This window comes from Echinops telfairi, unplaced genomic scaffold (genome assembly GCF_000313985.2).
Source record: "Echinops telfairi isolate 266 unplaced genomic scaffold, ASM31398v2 ScPeMD7_9;HRSCAF=40, whole genome shotgun sequence".
In the NCBI taxonomy this organism is placed as follows: Eukaryota; Metazoa; Chordata; class Mammalia; order Afrosoricida; family Tenrecidae; genus Echinops; species Echinops telfairi.
In genome coordinates, this window is record NW_022103906.1 from 56,547,437 (window position 1) to 56,557,185 (window position 9,749).

General features: G+C 44.5%; 1 protein-coding gene across 2 annotated transcripts in view; it reads right to left on the minus strand.

Moving 5' to 3' along the window:
- The window catches only part of FAM149A (family with sequence similarity 149 member A), a 28,019-nt gene extending 18,329 nt beyond the window's left edge, over positions 1-9,690 (minus strand). The window contains exons 1-5 of one of the 2 annotated variants that reach the window (XM_045286767.1): positions 9,583-9,690; positions 4,070-4,180; positions 3,439-3,571; positions 2,947-3,089; positions 730-852 (exon numbers count right to left, since the gene is read on the minus strand). In XM_045286767.1, the coding sequence (XP_045142702.1) occupies positions 730-852; positions 2,947-3,032 (209 nt within the window). In that variant the 5' untranslated portion in view covers positions 3,033-3,089; positions 3,439-3,571; positions 4,070-4,180; positions 9,583-9,690. Of the gene's footprint in view, positions 1-729; positions 853-2,946; positions 3,090-3,438; positions 3,572-4,069; positions 4,181-9,582 lie in introns of those variants that run through there. The other variant, XM_045286766.1, reaches the window with a different exon arrangement.
- Between the last annotated feature and the right edge of the window lie 59 nt (positions 9,691-9,749).

Sequence of the window (9,749 nt, forward strand, 5' to 3'; positions counted from 1 at the left end):
GCATATATAATCATTTTAGAATCAGAAGCAGCTCTTGATCAAGATGTTCCATACTTGTCCTTCATTAAAATTTGACTTTCCAAACAGGTCAGGCTCATGGATAAGATAAACATGAAAAAGTATAACTACTCACAGAAGGAGGCCACACAGAAGGGATGATCAATCCAGGATGTGGCAGAGCACTGATGAAACACCTAACTACCCTCTAGTTCTTTAATATTTCCTCCCCTTACTGTGATGGTCTTTGTTTTATCTCATTAATATTGTTAGACCTCTGGATGTTCATTTATATAATTAAGATCATTCGTTGCATGAAAGCCAAGATAGATAACCCTTCAGACTCAGTAACAGGAATAATGATTCCCTGAGGATATGAGAATGGGGGTGGGGGTAGCTGATGGCAAGCATGACTGCATAACCCCAGTCAAGGGGAGCAAATAACAGAATTGTAGGTGAATGGATGTATTGTATTGGATGGGGTAAAATATGGCCAAGAAAGCCCAAACCCTATAATAATAATATATAATAAGAATAATAAGGGTTCTCATGGGGTAGGGTTGGGGATAAAGGGGAGCTGAAATCAAGAACTGATTGTGGTAGCAATTGTACAATTATGTTTGATCTAATTGAACCAGGGAATGTCCTAATATTTGTAAGAGCTCCCAATAAAATGATTAATTAAATTTAAAAAAATACAAAAACCACGTCTCACTAGTGATTTATACATACTCCTTGTTGCTGTTGCATTCACGGGACTCAAGCGAGGGCCTGTGGGTTATAAAACTAGGCCCGCTGCTCTGGAAATGCTGCACGCCTTCCTCAGTTGGCAAGATGAGCTGTCTTCCTAATACTCTGCAAGGTAAAATAAAGAAACCGATGGAAAGTTTAAGAAACAGACACAGTGGCTGCAACAATGGGCTCAGGCATGGGAACAATTGTGGGGATGGCACGGGACCGTGAGGTGTTTTGTTCTGTTGTGCATAAGGTCTCCGTGGGTCAGGACCAACTTGATGGCACCTCACCACCACCACCACCACCACCACCACCACCATCTCTTTGACTGGAGAGGTTTTAGAGAGAGGCTATGATGATAATAGCGATGGTGCGCATGTGTGAAGGAACAAGGACCGGAGTCACAAAGAAAGCACCGGCTCTGAGAGTCGGGCAGACTGGGTGCCCACGGCATTCCCTACACTGACCATGGGCAAAGCTTTCCACTGCTCCAAGCCACTAACTTTAGCCCAGTGGTTTGTTTTTTACTGCAAAATGGCATACTAATAGTTGCCTGGTCGGAGATACTTGGGGCTAATGCATGCCACTTGTCTAGGGTGATCCTGAGCTCCTAGACGCGCTCTATGAATGTGCCTCAATATTAGACATGGGGAAGGAAAGGATGTTAGTATAGATCCTGGGCTTCTGCAACTTGAGATTGTTTCTTCTTTTCATCCTCCTCCCTTCTTTCCTTTTCATCGTCACTCTGTTAGACACGACTCTCACGGGCAAGCCCGACTCCCGGCATTCTGTGAAGGAAGCACCCCTAGAGGAAGAGGCCTGCATGCTGTCAGAGCCCCTTTGATTCATAGCAGCCCTCCAGACCAGAGTAGGACTGCCCATCCTTTCCCCGGCTCTAACTATTTAGAAGTGCAGATGGTCCCATCTTCTTCCTGAGGAGCAGCTAGTGATTTCAAACAGGTGAATCCGAACTGCTCACAAAGTAGCCCACTCTGCCCTCTGGGCTGTTTTTCCTTGGAAGAGGAAGCCACCATTCTTCCTGTCTCAGGACTGATCCCTGAAGGCGCTATGGGCTCTAAGGCAGGAGTGCAGGGCAACATGTTTTTTTAAAAAGGAAACTAACAAAAATTTTTAGTCAAGATAAATGCTTAAAGTTACCTCGATGAGGTAACCGACTAGAGAACGCATCTGCATTTGTATGAGCTTTTGAGATAGTTAAGGTTTATTGTGCCAACCTGGCCGATAAACACATGTGGGATTAACTGAAGGGTGGAGAGATAAATGGCTCAGTGAGCCCGTCTTTCGAGTTCTCGGGTCTCTTGTGTTCAGATGGTCGGACCAGGGTGCAGCTGCCTTAGCCAATTCCCTACTTCAGTTGGCAAGGCTCACTTCCTGTAAGACATCCCCAAGGAGAAGCCACATGGACCTGCCCCGATACAGCGCTGGGTGCTGGAGCAGTCTAATGGAGACCCCTGCCAGCGCTGAGATGTTTACATACTCACTGATTCAGCTTTCCTCCTGCAGTCGGCGTCATTGCTGTGTGTTTTGTGAGATGGAGGAGGACTTCGTAGATCGGTGTTGGACATAATGGGCTAATGTCAGACTTATGGGCTTGGACAGCACTGCGTTGGGATGCTTTCTTAATGTACACTTACTCTTTATGTAACTCTCTTATATACATATGGTTTTCTGTGGATTTGTTTCTCTAATGTACCTAGACTAACACAGCATTCTAATGTATTCATTCAAGTATACGAGAGAAACTTCGGAGAGCTGAGATGGATGAGCTACATCGGCCTGGTGATGGAGGGAGGAAAAGCTTCCCCTCATATCAAATCTATGCTTTTTATCTTTGCCATTAAAAAATGCGGACTCTCCCTACATCGGAATCATACATCATGCTCCCTACATGAGGAATGTAAGATTCACCTATCCCACCATTCCGCCTCCACCGCTCCTCATCACGGAGGCCAGCCCACGTTGTTCACATTCCAGTGAAAGGGAATGTAGAGGATTCATTCCATCATGCTCACACTGGTGCCCCATGTGCCCTCATTTCCCCAGGTAGCCTGACAAGGACGTGGCATCCAGGTCTTGTGGATACAGAGTTTCACTGGGCGGTTGCTTTCACACAAAATGGATGGATCAAAAATCCAGCTTGGGAATGGAGAGTTGAAACCCTATCTTACAGATGGACGATTAACCATTTCCTACCTCAGATGGAGGGATCGTCCGGCCCACTCGCTGCATTCCGTCAGTAGATTCTGGGTCTGAGCGCTTACTTTCCCTTCAAATAACATTTCTTCGACCTCCCAGAATAACTGCTGAACTTTCTGTGAATTGCCTTTGTCAAATTCCTGAAACGGAAGTGCATATGTAGCCACAAGACTGAAAGTTGTAGCTTTACGGGTGTCGCAAACAGCGACATGGAGACATTTAAAGGAACCCATTCTACAAGAGGGAATATAAGCTGATGGAAAGAATACGGGCTTTGGGATCACAAAGACCATTAATCTGCCCAGCCTCGGTTTCGTTAAAAAGATGTAATTTCTACCACATGAGAGGCTTTCTTTTCCTTTTACGGTACTTTCTCCCGCAAAAGAACAACAGTAAAAATGCCTTTCTAATTGACCAAAGAAAACAAAGCAAGTGATTCTTCATTCAAAGTTGTAACCACGTGCTCATCCACAACGTGGCGGAACGTACATCGTCTCTCCACGAGCATATGGAGCTCCGTTCCGTAGAGAAGCCGGTGGTGGAGCTCTGGGTCCCAGACCAAGAGGTGTGCGCCTCTGTGGGCGTGGTGGTTCCGCTCGATGACAACGACGACACAGATTCACTGCGGGGGCAGAGAGAGGAACACAGCACCTCCAATGAGCAGCGGGGTACGCGGAAAAGGGCTTACTTGCCTGAGTCGGTGCAGTTTCGTTATTTAAATACATTTCCTAACTGCACAGTTCACTCCTTCGAAGGGCTTAGGAGTACTCTCCACTCAGCTGAGCCTAATATCATTTCAATTTCTGAAAGTCGTGGCCAGTCACTGACTGTGCTGCCCAGATCCCTCTCCACTGTGGACTCAGTGCCGACTCAAAGAGACCTCCACGACAGGTGAGAACTGCCCACCCCTCTAACACCCCCCACCCCTCTTGCCAGGCACTCCAAGGCTGTAATCTATGGCCCTGGATGTCGCCGCTTTCTCCCGATGGGTTCGCACAGACAAGCGCTCAGTGGGCAGGAGGGCACTTTATCCACGGTGCCACCAGGGAGTCCTCCATAGGAGAGAGAGGCCTTTGAAGATTATTTTGTCATCAAAAGCATTTAGCAAATGGATGCTTACCAGGTGTACTTATCAATGGCTTTCTGCACATTTCTTGTAAAATGTATAGGTAAAGGGCCTTTGCTTTTCACAGCAACGTTGGGCTTTCCAGAACCTTCTGAGAGTCCTCTCCTGAAAAATAAAACAAAATATGAGGAGCTTCTCTTCATACAAAGTTGCTCCTCTCTTTCTGCCATGTCACCGGGAGTGATTCGTCATATATTCCAACTCATGAGAACTTCAACAAATATCTATTATAAGTGCTAATAATAATACACTGTACTTCTTAGGACTTCTACTAGTAGCCACAGGTAACTCAGTCCCATGTGGCCTTCATCCCTGACTTTGCTCAGCCATGGGAGGCCCTACCCCAGTATCAGCATTATTCCACTCACCACACTTACACACACACCCCCCACACACATGCGCCCACCATACGTAAACACACCACACACCACACATAGCTCTTCTATATGCAGGAAACTCAGCCTTAGGACCTTGCCATCTTTGTTTTTCTTAAAACGCAATTTCATGTGAATTAAAACAAAGCACAAAGAAACGTTTTGTGAAATGGTACTCGGCTTAGGTAGAGAAGGGCACGCTGTTCAAAACTCTGAAAGGACATGACCTTCCTCCAAAGCATGAGGCTTCTCGAGTAAAACACGCACTGGATCTTGGCCCCCACCTGCCCCATAGCCAGGGCCCTTGTACTTTGTACCTGCTAAACTCAACCTGCTCTCTTGTAAAAAAAAGGCTAGTCCCAAAAGGCTTCTTGAAATATATCAAATTCCTCTGAATAACCAAAGATAAATAATAAAAGAAATGATCGTATCTTACTCATTTTAGTTTGCATGGATTGGTGAGTATCCTCAAGCTTAGGAAGTTTTAAAATATTAAAATTAAAGGAAACAATGAAAAGAAATCTCTAAACTTAAAATAAATTATTAAACCTGGCTGGTATAGTTCAGTTAGTGTTAATCATTAAAATACCCTTTCAGTGAACCTCTTAAAAACATGTACTTTCCTTGACCCAAAATACCTTCCTAATGCTTAGCAGTAATAAAAAAGAAAGAAAGAAATTCTATTCAATAGGTATATCTCCCATTAAAAAACAAACAAACCATATACTATCTTGGGGTAGAATATTATGGTGGCGGGGGAGGAATCCTTTAACCTCAAATATTTCTAAGAAAGACTTCACACTATCATGCATTTGTATGAGTTTGCTTTTGCTTGCATTTATAATAACACCTAATTTTCAACATTTGTAGTTTTGCATCTAAATGGAGTTTAAAATTAACATATGAGAATAAGCCCTGTCCTTAACGATATTCCTATCTCAACTCTCATTGCCATCCAGTTGGCTGTGAATCACAAGGACCCTATAGGACAGAGGAGAACTGCCCTGTGGGGTTTCCAAGGTTGTGAATCTTTACAGGAGCAGAAAGTCCCATCATTCTCCCACGGAGTTGGCTGGTGAGTTAAAATCACCAGCCGTGTAGTTAGCACCCCAACCCAGAACCCACGGGCTCCTTTCACTCCTATCGTGCTTTACATAAAAAAAGTAACTTAAAAAAGGGAATTGATTACTCTGAAAATAGGTGAGTGAGAACCTCTGGCTTACATAGATGTGAGAGAGGATAATAGACAGTCATGACTTTCCCCCTCTTCTTATTGCTGGCAAGTACAACCAGATCATTTTTAAGCTAAATGTATTAGAAAAAGGATATCACAGGAAAGATTACAGGAGGAGTTTTTATGCAAATAAATTGCTTGGCCTTTAACCCTGTTTGATCATTTTAAACAATCTATCATTAATAATTTACATATGAATCCATAATAACTGCTTTAGGTAAAGACAAAAATATTTTCAACATTGAAAGAAAATCAACTAAAGATTTTATCAAGCAGGTATGTCTTGAAAACTAAGAAATCTTGTGGCACTATTAAATTACTTAGTTTATCTCTTCTATCCACAGTCTTTACAATTCCCACCAAATGACTGCGTGGGAGCATGCAAACAGGTGTGTAGAATTCTAATGAGGGAACTGGTAAGTTCTGGAATTCCATTGGGTATAAAGTGTCCATCTCAGAATCATGAGGGGAGAAACCCATCACTATCAAGATCGAAGAGCCATGAGCAAGCGTGTTCAAGAGCCTTGCATGGAGAAGTGCTGCCAGCAAACAGACTATTAGACATAGCAGCAACATTTCAGGTCTACAGAACAGGTAAAGCCAAATACCTTCAGCCAGGCAGGTGGCTTGCAGAGTGATCTATCCTTTGGATATTTATCAGAGCTAAAGGAGCTTTATAATATCTGCTCAAGCTGGGCAGAGGCCAAAAGGCCTAGAGGCTATGGCCAGAACCAGAGACAGGCATGCCTGCTAGTAAGCTGAGGAGAGATGCTGCAGACAAAAGACCTGCATCCTTAACATTTCTGATCCCAACTTGCAGCCTGTTGTGTTAGGCTGTTGAGTTGACTAGAGAAACAATATCAGTGACACTCATACAAATGTAAGAAAGAGCTTTATATCAAGAAGTAATTACATATCATGAAAACATCCCAGCCCCGTCCAACTAAAGTCCCTTAGTATGGTACTAGTCCATAAGTCCCTCTTCAGATTCACACAGTCACAGACTGATGCAGAATGCAGTAATATCACAGGTTCATGGGTGCAGAGCAATGTGGATCCACCACAGGCCTCTGGGAACAACCAGGGTTAACCAGCAGGAAAGGGAAGGCAGAGAGAAAAGGGATGTTCCCAGGACCATCCACATGAGAAGGCCACTCGCACCAGGAGGCACCATCAGGCTGTGAACTGATTGACAGGTTGAAGACCACTCCTATACTTTTCTATATCTTTAAGTTGTCCTGAAATTGTGTAACTACCACACCTGTTAGCTTCCCAAATAAACCCTCATAATTTGTGATCTCTGTGAGGCCACTGCAATGAATTATCAAACCCAGCAGAGGAGTAGAGTGCTGTGGGAGGGCTAGCAAGCGTCAGGATAGTGTAAAGAGGGTTTGAGGGTGAAGGCAGCTCTGTCTCCTAACACTTACCCTGGGGCTGAAGTGAAGTTGGACTCTCCTTTCCTCTTACGTATGCAGAAGAGGTCAGACATGGCTCTCATACCATGTCTGCAAACTCATACGAGTATATGATTAATGTATTTGTTATTAGAGAATAGTTCTAGAACTCACAGCTGGGAATTGACTAAATTATTGCTCTTAAATAATATCTGCAAGAATAAGAGATTAGACTCTAATAACTCCATCAGTGTTCTCTGAGCAAGGTATTTCTCCTCTCTGGGACTCAATTCCATGTATAAAACAATGTATAAAACAATGGCAACATTGCCAACTTTGTTGGTTGTGAGAAGGAATGTAGACGGAAGAGAGCCCTGTTGGCCTAGCGGTTACTCATTAGGCTGCGATACAAAAGGTCAGCAGTTTGAAATCACCAGCTCTCTGGCGGAGAAAGATGGGTTTTTCTACACCCTTAAACAGTTACAGTCTCGGAGACTCACAGGGCCAATTCTTCCCTCTCCTGTACGGTCGGGATGGGTCTGATGCCAGTGAGAGATGTTTGTAAAGTGGCCACAGTACCTGCGACACAATCAGTGCTAGATAATTTGGGCCATCCTTGGTCACTGCTATTACGATCACAATGCTGCTCTATGAAGTGTTCTAGATGCTTCTTAATTCCTTCTTCCAATGGCATATTTTTCTGTTTCAACTGAAATTATTTTCTAAAGCTGTTTTCATTTTACAGGAAAAAAAATTGTTCAGAAAGTATAAAGAGCTCCCATATATTCTGCTCCATGCATGCTGTCTTCTGTTAATATCTCTCTTTCCTAAGGTATATTTATTACAACTGAGAAACCAATAATGTTAGTTTATTTATTGTCAACTAATGCTCATAGTTTACATTAGGGTTTATAATTTCTGTTGTACAGTCTTTCAGGTTTAAAGACATCCATAACGTCTTGTGCTCACCATTACAGTATCATACAAACTTGCTTTACTGGATCCTACTGCAAGTCTGCTTCCTAACAACTGCCAGGCGGCCTCCAAAGCAGTACGTCAACTTTACATTCCCAGCGCGACGAAAGAAGATTCCTCTTGCTCCACATCATCGCCAGCACTTGGAGTTGTAATTGCTTTGGATTTTAGTCATTAGACTAGGAAAATAATTTTCATATTATATAAATCCGTGTGCATGACAATATTGTGATGATCTTGACACGTTTTTGCAATGTAACTCCTAAATGCTTGTCAGTTATGAGATGTTCAATGCTTGTTGAAAGAATAGGCAAAAATTAAATCGGGGCCTTAAACACAACATTTTTTGCTCTGTAATTATTCTAGATATGTACGCTGAATGCAAAAGATCACATGGTGACCAGACATTAAAATGTCCCCAACATTCTGAGATATTTCTGGGCAACTAATTACACTTTATTGAGACTGAAACACCCGGCTGCCCTGCAGCTGATACACCTGAAGATGACTCAGCTTCGCTCACCTCCACCTGCCCTACCTCTGTCTCCTCGTGCGCTCTTTGTGCAACTTGCGAGCTAACTTCACAAACCAGACGCAGGCCACATTTGTTTGTGTGTCTGTTTGCTTCCAATGAGCTAGAATGGCTTCCTCCAGGAAATCCACCCTTATTCTACAAGGGGGCAACAGAGTGATTTTCAATTAAAGGAAAAAAATTCTTTCCAAATGGAGTAACTAACCTCCCCTCCCCCACGACATTATTCCAAGCTCCTTTCAAGATCGGCATCCACACTCTCTTCAAAGTGTAGCCCAGGACAGGAGGGCTTGAAGAAGCAGGCAGGGGAAGTGGAAGCTCAGTCAAGGTCACAGGCATTACAATAAAACAGATGCTTTACAACACCAACTAATTCTACCCCCTTGACTCCCTGGTTTCCCTGCCTGTGCCTTCCCTCTGTTCAGCTCCCTCAAACCTCTATGTGGGGGGGGACTTGCCAGGGTTCCGTGTAACCCTTAGAAGCCTTCCCATAGGATTCAGAGTAGTGGAGCTCAGACACTCAGTGGCAGCAAGCGCACATGAAGCAGAAGCGGAGATGCTACTGACCACGGGCCACCTGCTGTGCAAGCCTCTTCAGGAGCCACGTCACTGGCATTGTGAATTTAAAACAGAGAAGTTGAACCTATGACATCACGATGCGCATGCTTTTCTTCTTTTAACATCTTCTGTCGGTCTTTTGGCTGCTCTGTCTTCTACTAAAGCATTGTATTATGATTTCACATATGATGTTGCACATATTTAACTCCCTGTAAACCGTCCAATCTTGGATCGTCTATACAGTCTAAGGAGTCACTGCACTTGGCAAGGCTGGATGACGTCAGCACGCTCGATTTCATGAATGGAAACCCAGGAACCCAGAGCAGACGTAATCTGGCTTGCAGGCAGGAGAATCCCACAGCACATCCTACAAATATCCCGACTGGACTACAATCCCACTCCTCTGGGGAGGCCGCCCCACCTCCCAGACCAGGACTTACCCAATCACAATCAGCCCCAGGCCTTGGCTCGCGTCCCTCGGTCCCCACTCCGTGCCACGAGGCCTGGGCGCGACAAGGCGGGGACAGCCGGTGCTTGCTCCACGCTGGCAGCTGGTGGCCGGGCGCCCCTGTGCCCCCCGGGGCCGGGCTCCCCGCCAGCCCAGCCC